Genomic DNA, 24,059 nt, shown 5'->3' with positions numbered 1-24,059 from the left:
GTGTTACTTCTGTACATCTGGAAGACCACCCACATGTATCCACAGCTTAGGAGAGCAGTGGTAGAAGCAAGAGCCTTTTTTTTTTTTCAGTTAAAAAAAATTTTTTTTAATTGAGGTATAGTTGACACACAAAATTACATTAGTTTCAGGTGTACAACATAGATATGACACGTCTATGTTATGCTGTGCTCACCACAAGTGTGGCTGTCATCTGTCACCACATCCACTATTACAATAGCGTTGACTCTATTCCCTAGGCTGTACCTTTTCTTCCTGTGACTTATTCATTCCATTAACTGGAAGCCTGTGTCTCTCACTCCCCTTCACTCATTTTGTCCAACTCTCCACACCCCTCAGCTCTGGCAACCGTCAGTTTGTCTTCTGTATTTATGCATCTGTTTCCACTTTTAGTTTATTTTTTGTTTGTTCCTTTTGTTTCTTAGATTCCACATATAAGTGAAATCATATGATATTTGTTTTTGTCTGTCTTACTTATTTCACTTAGCATAATACCCTCTAGGTCTATCCATGCTGTCGCAAATGGCAACATCATTCTTTCTTGTAGCTAATATTCCATTGTATATCATGGCTAATATTCCACGTCTTCTTTGTCCATTCATCTATTGGTGGACACTTGGGTTGCTTCCATATCTTGGCTATTGTAAACAATGCTGCAATAAACAGAGGGGTGCATGTATCTTTTCAAATTCATGTTTTTGTTTTCTTTGTGTAAATACCTGGTAGTGGAATTACTGGACCATATGGTATTCCTATTTTTAATTTTTTGAGGAAACTCCACACCGTTTTCCATAGTGGCTGCACCAGTTTACATTCCCACCAGCAGTGCATGAGGGCAAGAGATATTTTTTTAAACTTCCATTTATTGAATACTTACTCCTTGCTATATTCTGTACTATGCATACACTATCTTATTTAATCTTCACACTCGTCCAGTGAAAACAGGAATTAACATCTCATTTTACAAATGAGGAAATGGAGGGGAAGGGACAAAGATGAAGGTATTCTGTTCTCTGATGGGTCTTTCTCACCGGTCATCAGTCTGAGAGACAACTAGGCACACAGGTGCTCCAACTTGCCCACATGCCACGTCAGCCTCCCCCCAAAAGGAGGCTTGGGTTCAGCGTGGTTGAAAAGTTGGCCACAGAGAGGGAGGGCAGAAAAACGAACTCCTGGCTCCTTTTCCTTAGGGTGACATCTCATTAGCTTTTTGAAGAAGATGAAGTTGCACATAGGAACGGACAAAAATTAGAAACAACTAGGAAAAGACAAAATTGGATTTTTAAAAAAAAATTTTAATGTTTATTTATTTTTGACAGGGAGAGAGAGACAAAGCATGAGGGGGGAGGGGCAGAGAGAGAAGGAGACACAATCTGAAGCAGGCTCCAGGCTCTGAGCAGTCAGCACAGAGCCCGACACGGGGCTCGAACCCACGGACCGTGAGACCATGACCTGAGCCGAAGTCAGACACTCAACCGACTGAGCCACCCAGGTGCCCCCAAAGTTGGATTTTAAAAACAAAGTCTATTGGGCATATAATGCTATAAAATGTGACGTGATCTTGGAAATTGTATTCATGGCTTTATCAGGCTGACAGAATTTTTTTCCCCTTGTTTTCCTTTCTACACTCTGTAACAGTGAATGATGATTAAGGGAAGGATCAACCCTATACAGCCCTACTTTAATTTACTTGTACAGCATTTATGGTCTTTAAAAAAAATTTTTTTACAGCATTTATGGTCTTAAGATATGTTTCTTATTATTTCTCCCCACTGAAATGTGAGCTCAATGAATGCAGGGTTCTATCTGCCTTGTTCTCCTCTATATCACTATTACCTAGAATCTAAGTATGACATAGAAATCCTACCACTTAGAAAAAGATTATTTGGGGCACCTGGATTTCTCAGTTGGTTAAGTGTCTACTCTTGATTTTGGCTCAGGTCATGATCTCATGGTTTGTGAGTTCAAGCCCCGCATCGGGCTATGCACTGAAAATGCAGAGCCTGCCTGGGATTCTCTCTCTCTCTGTCTCTCTCTCTCTTTCTCAAAATAAATTAATAAACTAAAAAAAATAAAAAAGATTATTTAAAAACAATGTAAAGGCTGAGCAAGTTTCACCCCAGCATTCACTCTGCATGTGGGTGTAGGCAAAGTGCTTAAATTTTAAGAAAACATTACTAACATCCTTCCAGTGCTAAGCCAAGCTGCCTTTTGATAGGTAACACACACACACACACACACACACACGCACGCACACACACACACACACTGCCCTCTAATGGTAGTGGGTTTTTTTGTTTTTAATTTTAGCAGCAATAGTTGAATATTCTAGTTCCCTTAAGATAGAAGTATGGCTGTGGGTAATGGCAGAGCCAAAGAGTGGTCTGGGAGGGACTTTAAGATGCACAATGCACTTGCTATATATGTTCAAGACAATTCTCCTGTCTACTACCCTTTCCCCAATCTTTCCAACCAGATTGCTTCCCCCAGCAGTCTTATTCTGGAGTCCGACAGGTTAACTTGGCAGTGCTCGGGTAGGCCTACCCAGAGGTTGAGTCAGGAAGACAGTGACACAGCTTGCTTGCTAGGGCCACCTGGGACACAAAGTGGGATGACACTTCATATGGCAGTTGTCCTTTATTTGTTTGACTTCTCAGTTTGGCCTCTTCATCTTTTGCCTGTTTCCGATTCCCAGCTCCTCTCATAGGTGGAAATGTCAAAAGTTGAAAGTTTAAAATATGTCAGCCCATGATACCAAAAGTTTGTCCCCCAAAGACTACAAAGATGTTAATCTTCTTATCACATGGGCTACCAGGTGTCAAAGTATGATTAAACAAATTTTTAAAAAGGGGGTGCAGTTGGTTAAGTGGCCGACTTCAGCTCAGGTCATGATCTTGCAGTTCGTGAGCTCAAGCCCGCGTCAGGCTCTGTGCTGACAGCTCAGAGCCTGGAGCCTGCTTCATATTCTGTGTCTCCCTCACTCTCTGCCCCTCCCCGCTCACTCTCTCCCAAAAAATGAATAAATGTTAAAAAACATTAAAAAAATTTTTTTTTAATGGAGGTGCATGGCTGGCTCTCAGCGGAGCATGCACATCTCAGTCTTGGGGTTGTGAGTTTGAGCCCCACATTGAGTGTAGATATTACCTAAAAATTTAAAAAATTATAAATAAATAAATACATAAATAAATATTTATAAAATTAAAAACATAATCCTCATAGCAATATAAAATGAACACATGTTGGAGTGCCTGGGTGGCTCAGTCAGTTAAGTGTCCGACTTCAGCTCAGGTCATGATCTCACAGCGCGTGAGTTTGAGCCCCGTGTCAGGCTCTGTGCTAACAGCTCAGAGCCTGGACCCTGCTTGGGATTCTGTGTCTTCCTCTCTCTCTGCCCCTCCCCTGCTTGGCTCGGTCTCTCTCTTTCTCAAAAATAAATAAACATTTTAAAAAATTTGTTAAATAAAATAAAATGAAATAAACACATGTCTAAGATTTATTAACTTATTGATGAAGGGGACCAATAAGATGGTAAATTAATTCAAAAAGTATTTTGAAGAACTAAGAATTTATAGGCTTCTACAAATTAATGTTAGAATAAGATTTCTAGGTTAACATCCTATAGGCAAATAAACCTATTGATTACCTTCTCTACTGGATGGAATTTTTTCATTTTTCATTTTTATTTTTTGATTTAATTTTAGAGAGAGAGCACAAGCAGGAGAGAGGGGCAGATGGAGAGAGAGAGAGAGAGAGAAAGAGGGAGAGAGGGAGAAACCCAAGCAGGCTCCATGGTCAACTCAGAGCCGGATGCTAGATTCAAGGACAAGACCCTGGGATCATGACCTGAGCTGAAATCAAGAGTCAGATGTTCAACTGACTGAGCCACCCAGGCACCCCAGAAATTTTTAATTAACATGTAAGTGTACCATATCTGGGCTTTAACCAAACAGTAAACAGCCAAGTCAAACACAAATACATTATCTTAGAAAATTAAGAATCTTTGGGAAAGCTTTTAAACAAGGCTGGCAGTATAATATCGAAAAAGATGAGTGGCCCTGTCCTTTCCCTTATTTGTAAGTTTTAGATAATTTTTAATGCAAGTTTTTATATTTTTCATATATATGTGTGTATTTTTAATATAAATTTTACATTTTTTATATAAAGTTCTTATATATTTCTCCTGTTTGTCTTTTCCCTGTTTTTGAGTGTGCTAGGACTTCTCATATAGTAAATAGTGGATATGAGAAGGAGAAAACATAAATCTCTCCAAACTTCTCTTGTTGTAAGTTGATAACTCATTTTAGGGAGAGAGTGTTTGTTGTTGAGTGGCAGGGATCAAGTGAGGGAAGAGATGAAAAGTTTTGGGTAAAATGAACTTTGAGGATTACAATAGATTTTAATGTATCCATTCTATTTTGTAGTTCATGATCAGAAATAATGAATACCTTCGAGCTTCTTGGAAGTGGAGAATGCATTAAATCAAAAATGTGAAAATTATGTAGTATTCAGTATTTAATAACAGGGAAGAAGGACAATGAGATTAACAAACATTCAACAGTGTGATGACAGATGCTTGACTCTGGTTAAAATTTCCTTTTAAGTATCAAAGCATATGGTTAAGGTCAAGAAGGCAGCCCTAATGGAACTTGCTAACCTAAGAGTTCTTACCAGAAACTCAAAGGCTCCTGCACCCATAATCATACATTAGGGTGTCCATATTTAGGTTAGGAACAAGGAGCATTCATCCAAAGAATATCCTGACTGTGTTGAACATGTATTGCCAATTTTTTGTTTGTTTGCTTCCAGTGGAACAAGCATAAGAACTTTCTGGCTTAAAACAACAACAACAACAACACCTAATCTTTTATCACCTTTTTCCTCTGTACTTTTTCTCTCCTTCTTTCTATACATCTACTATTCACTCTGTCCTTTTACATTTTCTTCTTTAAATTATTGATGTTGTTGCCCTGAACCATAGTAAGCATTTTATACCTAACCAATGATTTTAGGATCTGCCTAATTTTCTTCTGCCCTCTGCCCCTCATCAGTCTTCCCAGGACCTTTCAACTTGTGAGCTATGGCCCCTCCAACTCTGTAATTTCACAAAAGTCCATAACCCTTTTGATTTTATGGACTTCCTTCTCTACCTGTTTTGGTCTGGAAAGTTCAAATGCTGGATCTCATCACTGCCAGCACTTGCTAAACTTCTGAGATCTCTTAACTCAGTACTTCACTTCTTTGACCCCATTGCTCTGTTTTCTCCCAAGCTCACCTGTCACTACTTGCCAAACCTGCCCTCTGATGCCACCCATTGTAGTACTTTTCATTGCTCAGCTCCTTTCCATTTGGCTCGGTTTCCTTCTGCCTCCACAGGATTTCATCCAGCCTTAGATTCCAAGGTCCATGCTTTGTGTTCCCTTTGCCAGGTTCCTGGCCATAGTCAATCCTTTATGCTTTGCTGTCTGTTGTAGCAATCTCTTCCCAGAGATCTCTGGGCCTATCCTTGAAGTACAGGTGGTCCATATTGGGTCCAGAAATGAAAAAGTCTTGTTCCTTGTTACTGGGAGTTTTTTTTTTTTTACTGCAAAACCAGAAAAAATCAATTTAAATTGACTTTATTTTTTTAAGTTTATTTATTTACTTAGATTGAGAGAGAGAGAGAGCACGTGAGCAGAGGAGGGGCAGAGGGAGAGGGAGAGAGAAAATCCCAAGCAGGCTCTGCACTCGCAGCACAGAGCCTGATGCGGGGCTCAAACTCACAAACCATGAGATCATGAACTGAGCTGAAATCAAGAGTTGAACGCTTAATCGACTGAGTCACCCAGGTGCCCCAATTTAAATTGACTTTAAAAAATTATCATTTCATATAATAAAATGTCCAAAGGTAGGGCAGGCTCCAGGTGTAGTATGCCAGGGCTCTGGCCCCCATCTTTCTGTGATTCCCTTTGTTTTGCTCTCATTAAATGGCAAGTGTTATCCTCAGGCTGGCCACAAAAGGACTGCAGTATTTCCAGCTGTCACATCCAGATATAATCATGTCCAGGGAAACAGAGAGGACTTTTCTTTTCTCCAACAGAGAACACCTTTTTCCAAGTCCTCTGGATCCTGTACACATGTTATTGCTATTACTGAGTAACATGCCCATCTCTAAACCAATCACAGACAAAGAAATGGGACCACTGGGATTTATTGAGACCAATCAAAATTTGCTTCTGGATCTGTGACTTATGTGGGAGGAATTATACCTGAACAAATAATATTGGGCCTCCACAGGCAATGAAGAAGGGGAAAAGGATAATGGGTAGGTAATCCACAATATCTGCTATAGTGCGAAATGGTGAACCACTGACAGAAGGACTTTATGGCCATAAAAGCTAACGTTTTTGAGCTTGAAGATTGATTGTCAATTTAGCCATCAACACGCTCATGGTGCACGTGGGTAGCTCAGTCGGTTAAGCCTCCGACTCTTGATCTCAGCTCAGGTCATAACCTCAGCGTTCTGAGTTCAAGCCCCGCATTGGGCTGTGCACTGGGCATGAAGCCTACTTAAAAAAATAAATAAAAATAAAAACACTTTTGTAAATTTGACCACCAGAAGTAATTTTGTTTGTTTTTAGAAGAGAGGAAGTGAGGATGGGGAGTATCATTTTGTAACTCCTAGATCGCAGATTTTTGTTCAACCTCCACATTCTACTTTCTCTATGTTGAACACAACCAACATTACCCTTCCATATGAGCAAAAGTTCTTCTGCTCACTTTCACCCCATCTCCTCAATCTCTCCTCTAGCTCCTCCTCACTATAATCGGATGGCTCTGCCAGGTTCATTTTTTTTTTTAATATATGAAATTTATTGTCAAATTGGTTTCCATACAACACCCAGTGCTCATCCCAAAAGATGCCCTCTTCAATACCCATCACCCACCTTCCCTTCCCTCCCACCCCCCATCAGCCCTCAGTTTCTGCCAGGTTCATTAAAGAGAAGACCAAAATCGTAAACCGTAGTCTGCTCCGTATCAGTCTTCTGGACTTCAGATCTTCTGTCTCTCTCTTTTTTTAAGTTTATTTATTTATTTTGAGAGAGACTGAGAACAGGCAGAGAGAGAGGGAGACAGAAAGAGTCCCAAGCAGGCTCCACATTATCAGCGCACAGCCCCATGCAGGGCTTGAACTCACAAACTGTGAAATCATGACCCGAGCTGAAATCAAGAATCAGATGCTTAACTGACTGAGCTACCTGGGTGTCCCTACACACATCTTTAACTCTCTTACTCATTCTTAGAACAAATGATCTGTTGACATTGATTCTACTCTAGTTCCTATTTTTTAAGAGCTTTATTGAGGTAAAACTTACATACCTAAATATATATACACCATAAAATTCACCTGTTTTTAAGAGCACAAATCTGGGGCGCCTGGGTGGCTCAGTCGGTTAAGCGTCCGACTTCGGCTCAGGTCATGATCTCGCGGTTGGTGAGTTCAAGCCCTGCGTCGGGCTCTGTGCTGACAGCTCGGAGCCTGGAGCCTGTTTCAGATTCTGTGTCTCCCTCTCTCTCTCTGACCCTCCCCCGTTCATGCTCTGTCTCTCTCTGTCTCAAAAATAAATAAACGTTAAAAAAAAAAAAGAGCACAAATCAATTATTTTTAGTGCATTTTTAGAATTGTGCAAACATCACAAAATCCAGTTTTAGAGTGTTTCCATCACTCCTATCATCCATCCACTGACCCACGTGCCATCAGTTCCCATTCCTCAGCTCTATCCCCAAGCAGCCACTAATCTGCTTTCTGTCTCTATAGATTGCCTTCTTAGCTATTTCATGTAAATGGATCGTATGATATGTAGTCTTTTGTGTCTGGCTTCTTTCATTTAGCATAATGGTTTCTTGCAGGACAATATTCTATTGTGTAGATATTATATTTTTGTTTCTCCACTTGCCAAGTGATGGATATTTGGACTGTTTCCCTTTTTTGGCTGTTCTGAACATTCGAGAACAATCTTTGGGTAGACATATGTCTTTATTTCTCTTACGTAGATACCAGGGGTGGAACTTCTGGGTAGTATAGTAAGTTTTTGTGTAACTTTTTAGGAAACTGCCAAACTGTTTTCCAAAATGGTTGTACCATTTTACATTCCTGCCAACAATGTTCTAGTTTTTCTGTATCCTTACTAATGCCTGTAATTATTTGTCTTTTTTGATTATAGACATTCTGGTGGGTATGAAGTAGTATCTCATTAGTTTTAATTTTCATTTCTTTAATGGTTGATGATGTTGAACATCATTTCACGTGCTTATTAATCATATACATATCTTCTTTGGTAAAATGTCTATGCAGGTCTTTTGTTCATTTTTAAATTGGGTTCTTTCTTTTATTATTGAGTTGTAAGAGTTCTTTTTATATGCTGGATACAAGTCCTTTTTCAGATTATGATCTGCAGATATTTTCTCTCAGTTTGTGGATTCTTTTTTCATGTTCTCAATTTTTTTTGAGTATAGTTGAAAATGTTCTCAATATTGTCTTTAGAATACAAAATTTTAAAATGTTGATGAAGTCCAGTGTATCAATTTTTCCCTTTTATAAATCAGGCTTTTGGTGTCAATTATAAGACCTCTTTGCCCAAACCTAGTGTCATGCACTAAATATTTATGTTCTCCCAAAATTCACATATTGAAGCCCCAACCCCCAAAGTGATGGTGTTACAAGGTAGGGCCTTTGGGAAGTAATTACAATTAGATGAAATCATAAGGGTGGAGCCCTTATGAACAAGATTAGTGCTCTTAAAATGAGTCCCAAGAGAGCTATGCTCTGCTCTCCACCATGAAAAGATACTACAAGAAGTGGATAGCTTACAACACAGAGGAGGATTCTTACCAAGAAACAAGCCAGGCTGGCACCTGATCTTGGACTTCTAGTCACCAGAATTATGAGAAATAAATTTCTGTTGTTTATAAGCCACCTGGTTTATGGTATTTTGTTATAATAGCCTAAAGTGAGACAAGGTCATAAAGATTCTCTCCTTTGTTTTCTTCTAAAAGCCGTAGTTTTAGCTTTTTCATTTAGGTTTATGATCTTGTGTTTCCTTCATGATATCCTGCAATTTCTATCCTATTCACTCCCTTAAAGTTTCATTCTTTTAAGTTTTATTTATTTATTTTGAGAGAGAGAGAGAGAGAGAGAGAGAGAGAGAGAGAGCAGGGGAGGGCAGAGAGATGGAGAGAGAGAATCCCAAGCAGGCTCTGCACCAGTGAGGATTGATCTCACCAACCATGAGATCATGACCTGAGCTGAAATCAAGAGTCAGACACTTAACTGACTGAGCCACCCAGGTGCTCCCCCCGCCGCCCCCCGCCTTTTTGTAAGTGGGCTCCACGGCCAGCATGGAGCCCAATGTGGGGCTTGAACTCACGACCCTGAGATCAAGAGCTGAGCTGAGATCAAGAGTCAGAAGGGTAACCACTGAGCCACCCAGGCACCCCTCAAGATTCATTCTTGAATATTAAGAGACCTAGCTACCAAATCCAATGGCCTTTCTTCAATTTTCATCTACTACTTTTGTCAAAATATTCGGTAGGTGATGAAATAATTACAAAAAAACTTACGAGTAAAATAATTGCAAAAGTGCAAGGGAGACAGATCTGGTGAGACTCTCAGGACATGAGGTTTAAGGTGACCACTCGCAGTACCTTGACATACAGGGTGCTTGATAACTCCTTGTTTAATTGTAGATAGAAAAAAACCCTTCAGCTTAATTCTTGTGCTGACCCAGGGATCTATATGCAATTTTGGGTTAAGACTACAATACACTAGGGGCACCTGGGTGGCTCAATCAGTTGAGCATCTGACTTCAGCTCAGGTCATGATCTCATGGCTCGTGGGATCGAGCCCCAAGCCAGGCTCTGTGCTGACAGCTCAGAGCCTGGAGCCTGCTTCAGATTCTGTGTTTCCCTCTCTCTCTGCCCCTCCCCTGCTCATGCTCTGTCTCTCTCTCTCTCTTAAAATAAATAAACATTAATCAACAACAACAACAAACTACGGTACATTAAGAGGTCCAAACTGAATTGTATTTCCAGGCTCACATGTGAACAAACCTACACCTGTGAATGAACCAGAGATTCTTAGAATAACCCAGGGCCAAAATGAACTATAAGGGCAGCTCTCAAAGCATGGAGTTTCATAGGCTAAGCATGCATCTCTAGTCTAGTCTAGAATTAGACTACAGCCACATTTGCTCTAAAGGGTGTGGCAGTGGGGGAAGGGTTCAATTTATCTAACAACTAGATAAGCTATAATTTGGTTAGAAATGGTATTGGGTAAATAAAGACAAGGCGATGCGTTTTCTTGTTTTAATATGGCAGGGTCTTGTGCATGTTAACAGACTGCCAAGAATGAACCAGCAGAGAATGAAGCTGAAAATGGGAAAGACAGGGGTAGAGAGTGAGAGAAAGAATATTGGTGAAACAAGGTCACAGAAGATGGGCTCTGGAGCCCTCTAGGGAAGCCAGATTCTCTGTGGAGTGGGAATTGAGTGAAGTTGAGGGGAGAATTTTCCCATTTTACTTTTACACTCTGGTATTTGTCTACATTTTCAAATAATGGGTGTTGATTATATATTCATTTTATAATGAGAAAAAAATTTAAGAGCTCAACAGAATTAACTTTGGATAAGATACATAAAGAAAAAAAACCCACAACTGCTCAGCTCACATGATCTCCACCCCCTCCTGCTTTAGATAGGGTCTCTCTAGCTCATATATGCTAGTTTTGTTGTTTTGGCTAAACTATGTTACAATCTCAAAGACAAAAGCTATGGCCCATTTTGCATCTTACTATAGCTCTTAATTTGGTGAATATGAGATGTGCTCAATAAACACCAAAAAACATGGATTGGGAAAGTGTGCTACAGATGACAGTAACATAATCAAAAGAGAAGTGTTTTGATACATATGGGAACTTGCACTTCAAATCACTGGGGTTGAGGTGCCTGGGTGGCTCAGTTGGTTGGGCGTCCAACTTCGGCTTGGGTCATGAGCTCACGGTTTGTGAGTTCAAGCCCCGTGTCAGACTCTGTGCTGACAGCTCAGAGCCTGGAGCCTGCTTCGGATTCTGTGTCTCCCTCTCTCTCTGTTCCTCCCCTGCTCACACACTCTCTCTCTCTCTCTCAAAAATAAATAAAGATTTTAAAAAATTTTTTTAAATCATTGGGGGAAAGATAGGTAATTCAAAATATAGTAGTGTTGGGACAGTTGGATGGGCATCTGAGAAGAAATAAAGTTGGGATTCACATCTTGTGTCTTATATCAAAATAAATTCCTGAGTAGAAAAAAAATCATGGGATTAAAAAAAAAAAAAACAAAAACAAAACCTGGGAGTGAGAAATGCCCGTGTATATAAGACAAAAATGCAGAAGCACAGAGAAAAATATTGATTGATTTGACTAGAAAAAATCTGCCTGGAAAAAATAGCATAAACAAAGTCAAAAAACAAATGACAAAGGTGAAAATATCTACAATTCATATCACAAACCAAGGACTATTTTCCTTAATAAAGAACTTTTTTTACAAATCAGTAAAAAGACCAGCATCACAGTAGAAAAGTGAGAAAATGACATGTTATTTCATAAAAAATCTCCCTCCAGTGTATGAAGATGCTCAGTCTCCCTCGTAATAAAAGAAATGTAAATTAAAACTCCGAGCTACAAAACAAAAACAAAAAACCTGTAAGGCTATGAGACACCATTTTTAAATTATAAAATTGGCAAAGATCAATGACTATCTGTTGAGTCAACACTCAACAGATCTGAGTGATCAACACTATCTGTTGAGAGCAGATATTCTCACGTACTGCTGACAATTTAAGTTGGGATGACCTTCATGTAAGTACTGTGCATTGGTAAAATACACTCCAACCTCTCATCTCTTACCATTTTTCTCTTGTTCAATCCAAATTAGCCACAATTGTGTCCTTGCTCCTCTTCAAATAAGCCAAGCACACTCCAGCCCTAGGTGTCTATGCACCTACCTTTCCCTACTACCCATGAAATGCACATCAATTTTTCCTTACCTCCTTCAGGTCCTTACTCAAATGTCACTTCTACAGGGAGGCATTCTCTGATCATTGTCAAAAAAAGTGGCTCTCAACCCCTTCATCATTCTCTTTTTACCCTGTTTTTAATTCCAGGCACTTAATATATTACATTATTCTACATATTTATTATTGCTCCTCTCCCATTAGACTGTAAACCTTGTAAAGGCAAGGACTTTGTTGTGCATGCTGCTGTGTACATAGACTCTAGAATAGTACAGGCTCAGCATGTAATAGGGTTCATTAAGTACACATACTGAATGAATGAATGAATGAGCAAACTTCTTTGAAGGACAACTTAGCAATATCTACTAAAATTTAGAATAGAAAAAAAATTTAGAGTAGACATACCTAGCATTTCCCCTCTAGGCATTACATGTAGTTTTACAAAGGCACAAAGTAGAGAATGTACAAGGTTATTTGCTGTGGCATTATTTCTAATAGTGAAAGGATAAACAACCTAAGGTCAACTTTTAAAATAGATCATCTACATCTATACAATGGAATACTATGTAGATATTAGAAGAATCTCCGATTCTGAAAATTCTCTTGCTACCTTTGGCAAATATTATACAGATATCACATGACCATTTAAGCCCCTGGTGATAACATTAAGAATGCTACCTGAAGGGCGTCTGGGTGGTTCAGTTGGTTAAGTGTCTGACTCTTGGTTTCGGCTCAGGTCATGATTTCATGGTGCATGAGTTGGAGCCCCCTATCAGGCTCTGTCCTGACAGTGCGGAGCCTGCTTGGGTTCTCTCTCTCCCTCCCTCTCTCTCTCTCTCTCTGCTCCTCCCACATGCACACTCCCTCTCAAAATAAATAAACTTAAAAAAAAAAAAAAGGAATGATCCCTTTAATGGAGTTTTTAATGGTAAAGAGGGTAGGGATAGACAGGTAGAAAGAGTGAATTTTTTAGTTTTATTTAATATTAATTTCCTTGCAGGAAACATAGAATATCCGCCAGTTAAACAATATTCTAAAAGAAGAAAGATGTAACTGTACACATATAACCTAGTTCAACAAAGATCTTCTCTTTGTAGATCGAAACTCATAAATAAGCCTAAACTGGCAATGCCTATTGTTCATTTTAGTATGGGTAGATTTCCCATATTACAAACAAACTTCTGTAGTTACGGGAAGACCTTCAGGTTTTCAGAATGTCTTTAGAATGTATTTCCTGATCCTGGAGGGGCAGAATTCCCCAGCCGTCCATCAGAAGACCTCAATGTGTGGCAGCCGGCGTCCCGCAGGGTTGCTCTTCTCCTCCACAGTTAAACATACATGAAGACATAATGCCTCTGGAATAATCCTGTTAACCATTTATGCCCTCCAATCTTAGCAAACTATAATTTGCTTTCTGCTCCTCAAATAAAATATTCTCATCCCTATCTCTTTATCATTAACCTCCTCTTCTTTTTCTTTCTTCCAGTTTCTCTCATCTGGAATTCTATATAAACTTCTATCCAAATACTACCATTTCAAGGGCCAGGCAAAGTTCCATCTCTCCACTAAAGGGCAGTCTTTCCTGACTATTCTACCCTATGGTAACCTAGGCTCCGGCCCTCTAACCTTTCTCAAGCATTTGGCTCTAATCTGTTTGCTGCCTAATTCTGTTAATTAGCTTTTCACAAGTTTTTGACTTATCTTCCAATTAGATTGTAAGCTCCTTAAAGGCATATTCCTATATTCTGTTTCTCTTATATTCCTCATGCATCTACATAGTAGATAATCTAAAAGTCTCAGTTTTGAAAAGTAACATGGTTAATCCAAACATGACCCAACATGTACGTTTAGTGCTCTTTACAGATTTTTCTAGAGCCATGTTTATACATTCTTTGTATAATTGTATAAGTGTATAATATTGTATTATACAATTATACAAAGAATGTATAAACATGGTTCTTCTACTAGCCCCATAAATTCTTTGAGTTTCTGGTATCAGAACTCGTCAGCTGACTCTGTGTCCCAGCCACAAGACTGAAGTTGTTCATCCTGTGGGAACTCAACCTCGAGGTCATAAACAAAATTTGGATCATCCTTCTTCTTCTGATTTTTCTCAAAAAGTTCATCCATGATGCTCTTTCTTTTGGCAAGTTCCTTGTCATCTAGTTTGTTCAGGTCTTCCTCAGGATCAATCGTTGTTTCCCGCTGAATTTGTTCCATCGTTTCTGCCAAACTTTGTCCCCACAAATGACCTCGTAAAAAGCTGAATAACTTCTCTAGTTGCCTCAGGGACACTTGTTCCAGGTAATTCTTGTGTCGTGGATTATTCTTTAACTGTTCAGCAGCTCTGCTGCAATCTAGGAGGAAGAAACAAAACTATATACCACACATAACACATACACCAAAAACTACTGATGTACCACAAACTACTGAAAGCATTATCTGCTATTATAGCCAAGAAGCGAAGTGGCTTTTTCAGAATGAATTATTTTGCAGAACTATTCCTTTATATTGGGATATGTGGGGGAGGGGGGGAGGAGGGATGTATTTTTTATTTCCTCAATCACTTTGAGGAGATTTTAAATATTTGCAACTGGAGAAAACATCTGAAATGAAAAAGTAGTATTATAGTTTTAGATATTAGTTCTGGTACTAATATCAACACTGCACATAAAAAACACATTTGGAGGGACAGAAAAGAGTTAATATTACTGAATAATGCTTCTCATTTAACCCATATCCAATTCTGAATGGGTGGGATTATCAATTTCCTCTTACAGATCAGGAAACTGAAGCTCACTGAGAATAAGTGATTTAGCTGGGTTCACACATCTACCCTGACAGTCAGGATTTGAACCTAAGACTATGTAACTCTGAAGACCATGTCACTTCATTATGAGACTCAAATCATTCTTATTAAGTGACTTAGAGAAGATTTAAGATAGGCAAGATAAAACATGAGGTACCTGAAAACTTTGAAAAGTTTCGGATTGGCATGATGCGTTGGCGACTTTTCCCCTTCATTTCATTCTCATAGATTAAGATAATAGCTGGAGGCTGGAACCTAATTCCACATTTTTTGGCAATGCACATCATTTTCACATACACTTCAGGGTAAATCAGAGGAAGTCTGATGACAATGTGTTAGTCACATAATGACTTCCTGCTAAAGGGGAAAAAAACGTAAGTGTTGGATAAACCACACTCCCTAGTACCCCACCTCCCTAGCAGATCTGGCTCTAGTCCACTTCTAGGAGTGCATTCTTGGCCTATCAAGCCCAATACTTTGAGAGCTACTGTGAAAGTTCAGTTTGGCCCTCAGTTACCCGTAGTCTGTTGGGTCCCTGGTTCACTGAGGTGTGTAGGTTTGTTCACACACGAGCCTGGATATGCAGTTCAGTCCGGACCTCTTGGTGTACTGCACTCTTAATCAAAGATTGTAAATGAACCTCTGCATCAGCCCAAGAATCAACTTATAGGACCTATTTTTTTTTTAACATTTATTTATTTTTGAGACAGAGAGAGAGCATGAACAGGGGAGGGTCAGAGAAAGAGGAAGACACAGAATCTGAAACAGGCTCCAGGCTCTGAGCTGTCAGCACGGAGCCTGACGCGGGGCTCGAACCCACAAACCGCAAGATCATGACCTGAGCTGAAGTCGGACCCTTAACCGACTGAGCCACCCAGGTGCCCCTAGGATCTTTTTTATTTACCAGTTAAACAAGTATGCATAAGTACCCTCTATGGCAAGATAGTAAGATTTTTTAACCTTAAACATTATGTCCTGAGAGGTTCACCCAACCAGATCTGTCTCCTCTGTACTTCCCCAATCATTTTACTCATCAAGCTTTTTATGATTACTTATTTAATCATTTACCTACCCGTCTTTCTTTTTTTCTTTTAAGATTTTATTTTTAAGTAATCTCTATAGCCAACGTGGGACTCAAACTCCCAACTCCAAGATCGAGAGTCACATGCTTGGGGTGCCCGGGTGGCTCAGTCAGGTAAGCGTCTGACTTCCGCTCAGGTCATGATCTCACGGTTCGTGAGTTCAAGCCTCACGTCAAGTTCTGTGCTGACACTTCAGAACCTGGAGCCTGCTTCAGATTCTGTGTCCTTTTCTCCCTCTGCCCCTCCCCCTCTGTGCTCTCTGTCTCTCAAAACTAAAAATAAACGTTAAAAAAAAAAAAAAAAAAAAAGAGGCACATGCTCTACTGACTGAGCCAGCTAGACATCCCTCTTCTATTCTACATGCTACATGAGGTAAGCAACGTATCGATTATTCACCAGAACATCCCAGCACAATACCTGGAATGTAGTAGGCATTCCATACATACTTGTTTGATTTAATGTACTAATATAAGACACAGCCTCTGTACATCCTCTAAGTGTTCACAGTCTAGAAGTCTGATAAAAAATGCAGACTTGATGCAGATTCAACCTCTACATATACAAGCAATAAAGTTTTACATGGTTTTTATTTCAACTCATTTGTCTCACTATATGTTTTTTCAGTCACAAGAAGCACAGCTATTTTGCAGTTAATACTTTCTATCCCCTCTTCCTGGTGCCCAGTGCCAAAATACACTTAATGATAGGGACTGCCTTAGATAGGACTATGACATTCTCAAGAAGACTTCAAAATGTCAAGGAACCTAGAGGTAAAGCAGCACAGGGTGATGATATCTCCATAAACTTAGTTCTGTTAGAGAATCACTTTAGGAAAATAGTACATTGTAGAAAACTGGGGGTTAGGTGGAAGAGGAGGAGGAGGAAACATATATAAAATAATTACCATTGATTCTTTCCAGTTTTTTTCTACACATAGTTTTTTTAAATATAGTATTTTTTATATTAAGCATCTGTCTTCTGCCTTTTAAAGAAGGCTCCATACGGGATAGGCTCAAACTCACGACTCTGAGATCAAGAGTCTCATGCTCTACAAATTGAGCCAGCCAAGAGCCCCTATGTCCTGCCTTTTAAGTTTAACCACCTATGTGACTTTGTCATTAGATGTTTTACTAAAATGCAAATTTTTATATGATAGCCAAGTGTTTTATCCTATGGACATACCATAATCTATAACATTCACCCCTTACTGTTGGACATCAGAATTTTTACTCTTAAGAAATTAATCACAGGGGTGCCTGGGTGGCTCAGTCGGTTAAGCGTCCGACTTCGGCTCAGGTCATGATCTCACGGTCCGTGAGTTTGAGCCTCGCGTCGGGCTCTGTGCTGACAGCTCAGAGCCTGGAGCCTGCTTTGGATTCTGTGTCTTCCTCTCTCTCTGACCCTCCCCCATTCATGCTCTGTCTCTCTCTGTCTCAAAAATAAATAAACATTAAAAAAAATAAAAAAAAAAAAGAAACTAATCATAAATAACTGCTTTTTCAAATTACTGTGCTCTGCCTCTGATCTGATGTAATAATTTCACCCATCCCCTTCTTAACAAATACTACTCCCAGTTCATCTCACTAAAATCTAGCCTGTTAGTAAGCTTTCTAGGAGATCCCACTGAGCACAATATAAATCCCACACACTCAAGCAAATGCCCATACTCATGAATGACATACGCAACTGATAATAATGTACGTTTTTTTTTTATTTACTACAGAGTCTTTTCTTTTTAAAATTTAACTTTTATTTGTACTAAAGTAATGTCTCTTTTCTGTTTAAAATGTAAAATAGCGATCCTTATCAAAATAACACCAACAGTCTTCACAGAGCTAGAACAAACAATCCTAAAATTTGTATGGAACCAGAAAAGACCCTGAATAGCCAAAGCAACCCTGAAAAAGAACACAAAGCTGGAGGCATCACAATTCCAGACTTTAAGCTGTGTTACAAAGCTGTAATCCTCAAGACAGTGTGGTACTGGCACAATATTACTGGGTGATTAAAAAGAATGAAATCTTGCCATTTGCAACAATGTGGATGGAACTAGAGTGCATTTTGCTATGTGAAGTAAGTCAGAGAAAGATAAATATCATATGATTTCACTCACAAGTGGAATTCAAGATACAAAACAGATGAATATAAGGGAAGGCAAGCAAAAATAATATAAAAACAGTGAGGGGGACAAACCATAAGAGACTCTTAAATACAGAGAAGAAACTGAGGGTTGCTGAAGGGGTTTTGGGTGGAGTCTAAATGGGGAAGGGACATTAAGGAGGACACTTGTTGGGGTGAGCACTGGGTGTTATATGTAAGTGATGAATCACTAAATTCTATTCTTGAAATCATTATTGCACTATATGTTAACTAACTTAACTAACTTTACATTTTTAATGTAAATTAAAAATAATAAGAAATAAAAGAGTGGTCAGAGAGAAGAGTAAGATTATGTCAGGACAAACATATTCCTGCTACAGAAACAGAAACAACCCCCTCCAAGTATATATCAAGTTCAGAACTCTGCTTTGAAGAATAAACAGGAGTTAAACATAGGAGGTGGAAGGAATTCCAGTAAAGGGAATAGCATTGGTTATGCCAAATGCATAATTCTATGGCATTCATTATTGTCATAACTGAAACATGGATAGGCTTGAGATAATAGGTCAGAATCAGGCAGTAGTAGTCACACCATTCAGAGCTTTATGGTTTGATCTTACTTGGAAGTTCGAGCTTTACCCTAAAAGTTCTGGGGAACTCTCAAAGGACTGGAATCAGAGCAGTAGAAGTGTGGTTCCAGATTGGAAGAGGATTACACAGAGAGCTGGGTATTGGGAGGGATAGTAGTGACCCCAAGTGAGAAGGCTCTACACTGAGACTGGCAGGGGCGTTGAAGATTCAATTCCAAAGGTGCTAAGGGGGTAGCGTCTGCTGTCTTGGTGATGTGATTGATTGATTGACTGGATATGGGGATTGAGAGAGAGAAAAGTATAAAAAAATTCAAAGGTTAAAAAAAATAAATCAGGGGCGCCTGGGTGGCTTGGTCGGTTAAGCGTCCGACTTCGGCTCAGGTCATGATCTCATGGTCCGTGAGTTCGAGCCCTGCGTCAGGCTCTGTGCTGATAGCTCAGAGCCTGGAGCCTGTTTCAGATTCTGTGTTTCCCTCTCTCTCTGCCCCTCCCCTGTTCATGCTCTGTCTCTCTCTGTCTCAAAAATAAACAAACGTTAAAAAAAAAAATTAAAAAAAAAAATTAATCAATCAGGAGCCTGGGTGGCTCAGTTGGTTAAGCAGCCGACTGGCTCAGGTCATGATCTCACAGTTTGTGGGTTGGAGCCAGGCGTCGGGCTCTGTGCTGACAGCCCAGAGCCTGGAGCCAGCTTCAGATTCTGCATATCTCTCTCTCTCCCTCTCTCTCTCTCTCTCTTCCCCTCCCCCTCATGCTCTGTCTGTCTCTCTCTTCCTCAAAAATAAATAAACATTAAAAAATAAATAAATAGGGGCACTTGGATGGCTCAGTCGGTTAAGAAGTCGACTTTGGCTCAGGTCATGATCTCATGGTTCATGGGTTGGAGCCCCGCATTGGGCTGTCTGCTGTCAGTGCAGAGCCTACTTGGGATCCTCTGTCTCCCTCTCTCTCTCTCTGCCCCTCCCCCACTGGTGCTTTGTCTCTGTCTCTCAAAAATAAATAAACGTTAAAAAAATTAAAAACAATTAATAAATAAAAGAAATAAAATGTAAGATAATTCTCTGAGGATTATAACAAATAACTGCTGTCCTCTGCCCTTCCTCTCTTTACAGGCAACCAGTTTCAATTCTTTTAAGTGTTTCTTCCAAAATGTATCTCCATATTTCTTTTTTTTTCAAAAAATTTTTAATGTTTATTTTTGAGAGAGAGAGAGAGAGAGAGAGAGAGAGCATGACCAGAGGAGGGGCAGAGAGAGAGGGAGACACAAAATCTGAAGCAGGCTCCAGACTCTGAGCTGTCAGCACAGAGCCTGACGCGGGGCTCGAACTCACACACTGCAAGATCATGACCTGAGCCGAAGTCAGACGCTCAACTGGCCGAGCCACCCAGGCGCCCCTGTATCTCCATATTTCTTTAAAAAATTTTTCTTTCAATGTTTATTTTTTATTTTTTAGAGAGAAAGAGAGCATGAACATGGGAGGGGCAGAGAGAGAGGGATACACACAATCCCAAGGAGGCTCCAGGCTCTGAGATGCCAGCACAGAGCCCTACCGGGAGGGGGCGGGGCTCGAACTCACCAACACGAGATCATGACCTGAGCCGAAGTCCGATGCTTAACCAACTGAACACCCAGGCGCCCCTCCATATTTCTTAGTAGCATGCTTATACTGCTGTTTTCAGTATTTGACAGAACATTCTGGCATCTTTCCTCTTGCAGACACCTGTCCTAGAAATGTCTGTTCTGCTCCAATCTGCATCTAGGCCTACTTGCAGATTCAACTTAATTCATGAAGACAGACGACACATTTACCTAAGTCTTCCTCTTAGGCATTAATACTTTTCTCCCCGGGGAACAGTGACTGCCATGACCTTGCTAAACATTCTCTACAGCACCTAAAAGTGTTCGGATTCTGCCAACAAGTAGACGATCCTCTCCCTACTCACGTCCCCACCAGGGCAAGGATGACTTTCTTACCCTTAGAGAAGTACAGAAAGTGCATCTTCTGCAGGGGAAGATCTAAAACCGCCGTGAGGGGGTTGTTTCCACCCAACCGCTGTGCACAGAGGAGCACTTTGAGGCCGGGCGCTGCAGGAAGAGTCGACAGCCACAGCCCCGCAGGCTTGAATTTCCCTGCAGGAGGCCCGAATCCGCAAGTACCTGCCAGTGCCGGTGGAGACAGGGAGCTCCCGGATCCTGCTGGAAGGAACGCGTCCGGGGTTCGAGGTCTGGATGCAGGCCCAGGCAGGCGTTTCAAAGCAGTAAGACCGGGCACACGTCACGGCGCCTGCGCCGCTCTTCGCCCCGCCCCCGACCAGAAGGCGAGGGGCGGGGCGGCGACGGAGTGAACTAGGAGGTCCGTGCTGCAGCCTTCCGCGACGCCGGAACTTTCGGGGGTCCACTGCTGCGGGAAGCCGGGGAACGGCAGGACCGCAGGGGCGCGTCACTGAGTCTTCCGTCCCGGTCACCAACTCCGTGGCAGCACTCTCTAGGAGCGGCGTGAGGCGTGCGCAGGCTCCTCCGTCCGCTAGCTCCTCTGTCTTCACACCGTCCGCACGCGCTCCTTTGGGGAGCGCGTTCTCCAGCGTCCTGGCTGCCAGGGCCGTGGGCGTCCGGGCGGTGGCCTGGCTGCTTCTCTGGGAGGTGGCTGGATTCACTAGCATAGCAGCCTCGGCCTTCTCTGCGGCTCCCACCGACACTGGTAAAGGGAGGGGCGGGGCTGCGGGAGTGGGGAAGTACAGCCATCAGGTGTCTTGGGATGCATGAAGCTTGTGACCACCAAGGGGACCAGCAAGGCCACAGTGCCCTGTGGGGTGTGAGAATCCCAGTCCAGAATACAGAGCCTGCCGGGGGTGGGGGCGTGGGAAGGGGAGGACAACTAGTTTTGTTTTACAAATATTTTTTGTAATAGACTGGATTGGGCTGGGGTTTTTCTTATGACTCCGGGCTGGGCAGACGAGTTGATTTCATTTCTTTGGGCCCGAGTTGGGGGCCGCAGTGCTGTGCTAGGTGCTGTGCAAGGTGCTGTGCAATAGTCATGAGAGGGAAAGTCAGTACAAACCAGGTTAGTTTCTCCATCTGTAAAATGAGGATATTAGACTAGTGTCAATCACTGCTTTTGTGTCTTCACATATTAGGTTTCCAAGTTTATTTGAAGTATTATGAAGCTAAAATGACGTTTTAAACAACTGGTCTTGGTGATCTCTAAAGACTCTTCCACTACTGATATTTTATAATTAAAAAGAGGTCAATTTCCAGAGCCAGTTCAGGCAACAATAACCAAATAAAGTAATATTTAAGAGGAAAACTCTTGAAGGTGAATTCACATGCAACAACTTCATTTTGAAAATGGTATTTTTGCCTTAAAAATCACAAATAATAATATACTGTCTGTAAATCAGCCTTTCTTCCAACCCAGGTGAATATGATTTACTATTCTCTAGTGTATACCAGTAGAATTTAAGCCGATTAATATGAACTTTTTTTCCTAATTTAATCTATAGGTAGATATAAACACCTACTCCCCACCCCTATTAAAATTAAACATAATGAAGAAACATCTGAATTTGTACAAGAGATACCCAAAGTTATTTGTGTGAAACAAACAACGGAATAATTTGTTCCCAGAGCAAATACAGATTTCTTTAAATAGCTAGGAGGGTGGAAATATCTTAGGCTTTAAAAGTCAGGCACATCTTGCTTCTAATCAGTCACTTACTTAGTGGTATGGCCTAGAGTCAGAACTGTTTATTTTTTATTTATTAAGTTTTATTTATTTAAATAATCTCTACACTCACTGTGGGGCTGGAACATATGACCCCGAGATCAAGAATCTCATGCTCTTCAGACTAAGCCAGCCAGGCACCCCTAGAATCAGTTTCCTTCTATGTGCAAATGGCAATAATTTTGCCTGCATATTTTGCTGGGTTGTGAAAATTAAAGCATGCTAAAGCCCCAAGTAGATCTATGATATGGATATTATTATTATTTTTTAAATTTATTTTTGAGAGAGAGGGAAAGAGTGAGCACGAGCTGGGGAGGGGCAGAGAGAGAGGGAGACAGGATCTGAAGCAGGTTCTGTGCTGAAAGCCTGATGTGGGGCTTGAACTCAGGAACCGTGAGATCATGATCTGGGCGGAAGCCGGAAGCTTAACCAACTGAGCCACCCAGGCACCCCTGGATATTATGTAATAAATATTAACCTATACTTTTTTTCAGTCTTTTAATTTTCATAAAATTTTTTCATGTGTCTTTTCAGGAATACATCTAATGGATTTAGCAACACATGATGTTTTATGGTTTTCTTTGTGTTTGTTTTAATGTTCTTCCTACACACTCCCATCTTTTGAAAATGGAGTAAAATTCCATAGCAAGGTGCCTGGCAGAGTTGATGATCGTTAGCAACTGAATTTTTAATTTTATGATGTTAACACCAAGTAATAGTTTTAATATCTGAATTCTGCATGGTGTCAGTACAGTGAGATTTCTGGTTATTCTAGGTTTATAAAGGAACCCTTTGAATCTTTGAAAAGCCTCTACTTTTTGTTTCTCTGTTTTAAACATTCCCAGCATCTTCACAGGGCATGAAAGTACCATCTTCTCAGTTTTCCAGGTGCGGATGGTATACAGAAGTTAGCAGTATGTATCAGACACACAGTTTCAGTGAGCTAGGATTAAAACTGAGATCTCCTGGCTCTTTAGCCATTCTGTTCCTTTTGGTGTCCTGGGATCATCTGAATAAAGTAGTATTAATAATAAATGCCTAGGGGTGCCTGGGTGGCTCAGTCGGTTGAGCGTCCGAATTCTGCTCAGGTCATGATCTCACGGTTTGTGAGTTAAGCCCCGCGTCGGGCTCTGTGCTGATGGCTCGGACCCCGGAGCCTGCTTCAGATTCTATGTCTTCCTCACTCTATGCCCTTCTGCCGCTCACACTCTGACTCTCTCTCTGTCAAGAATAAATAAACATTAAAAAAAAAATAAAAAAAAAATAAGTACCTACATTGAGCTCTGTTGTGGTAAGCCCTGTTGTAATTTATTACGTTTTCATGACAACTAGCAGAGAGAGAAACTGTCTTGTCCAAAGTCACATAGCTATTAAGTGACAGACTGGGATTTAAAAGTAAGCTATCTAACTCCAAAATCAATGTTCTTAACCCCTGTGCTGTACTAGAAGTAGCTTTTTTAGGTAGTTTAAATTGCTTAAGTTTTAAAAGCTTTTGTTTATAGGTTGGTTAGATTTTGCAGGCAAGTGAAACCTATTCAAACAATTACTTTCTAATTATTTAAATTTTCTTTCATAGTATGCTTATTTAAAAAAAAATCTTCTGGTTCTTATAGGCATAAGGGCCACTTGTTCTGAAATTATTTTGAGGCAAGAAGTTTTGAAAGATGGTTTCCATAGGTAAGTTGCCCATTGACTTCTACTTACATCAAAATACTG

The 24,059-nt window shown here is 40.5% G+C and overlaps 2 protein-coding genes across 5 annotated transcripts in view; one reads left to right on the top strand and one right to left on the bottom strand.

The window, feature by feature from the left end:
* Positions 1-12,948: 12,948 nt before the first annotated feature.
* Positions 12,949-20,864, bottom strand: CEP19 (centrosomal protein 19). 4 transcript variants are annotated; one of them, XM_030329477.1, is made up of 3 exons: positions 20,780-20,864; positions 15,010-15,206; positions 12,949-14,400 (listed from the first exon to the last, which is right to left on the bottom strand). In XM_030329477.1, exons 2-3 carry the CDS (start codon positions 15,137-15,139, stop codon positions 14,039-14,041), a joined length of 492 nt encoding a protein of 163 aa, XP_030185337.1. In that variant the 5' UTR covers positions 15,140-15,206; positions 20,780-20,864; the 3' UTR covers positions 12,949-14,038. The 4 variants fall into 4 exon arrangements, with proteins under 4 accessions (XP_030185337.1, XP_030185336.1, XP_030185335.1 ...); XM_030329476.1 differs by having other exon boundaries at positions 15,010-15,209; positions 20,780-20,856; XM_030329475.1 differs by lacking the exon at positions 20,780-20,864 and adding an exon at positions 20,597-20,686 and having other exon boundaries at positions 15,010-15,209.
* The window catches only part of PIGX (phosphatidylinositol glycan anchor biosynthesis class X), a 33,055-nt gene continuing 29,579 nt past the window's right edge, over positions 20,584-24,059 (top strand). Inside the window, exons 1-3 of the mRNA XM_032594585.1 lie at positions 20,584-20,845; positions 20,886-21,320; positions 23,957-24,020. Coding sequence (XP_032450476.1) covers positions 20,584-20,845; positions 20,886-21,320; positions 23,957-24,020 — 761 coding nt within the window. The remainder of the gene's footprint in view (positions 20,846-20,885; positions 21,321-23,956; positions 24,021-24,059) is intronic.

Source organism: Lynx canadensis, chromosome C2 (assembly GCF_007474595.2).
Source record: "Lynx canadensis isolate LIC74 chromosome C2, mLynCan4.pri.v2, whole genome shotgun sequence".
Lineage (NCBI taxonomy): Eukaryota > Metazoa > Chordata > Mammalia > Carnivora > Felidae > Lynx > Lynx canadensis.
Note: the sequence above shows the minus strand (reverse complement) of the source record. Positions and strands in the feature narration are given on the sequence as shown.

Excerpts from the sequence above, each read along its gene's own strand:
- CEP19 (XM_030329477.1), bottom strand. The coding sequence starts at position 15,139 with ATGATGTGCATTGCCAAAAAATGTGGAATTAGGTTCCAGCCTCCAGCT. Across the intron at positions 14,401-15,009 it reads AAACTTTTCAAAGTTTTCAG|ATTGCAGCAGAGCTGCTGAA; the intron begins GTACCTCATGTT and ends TCTTCCTCCTAG.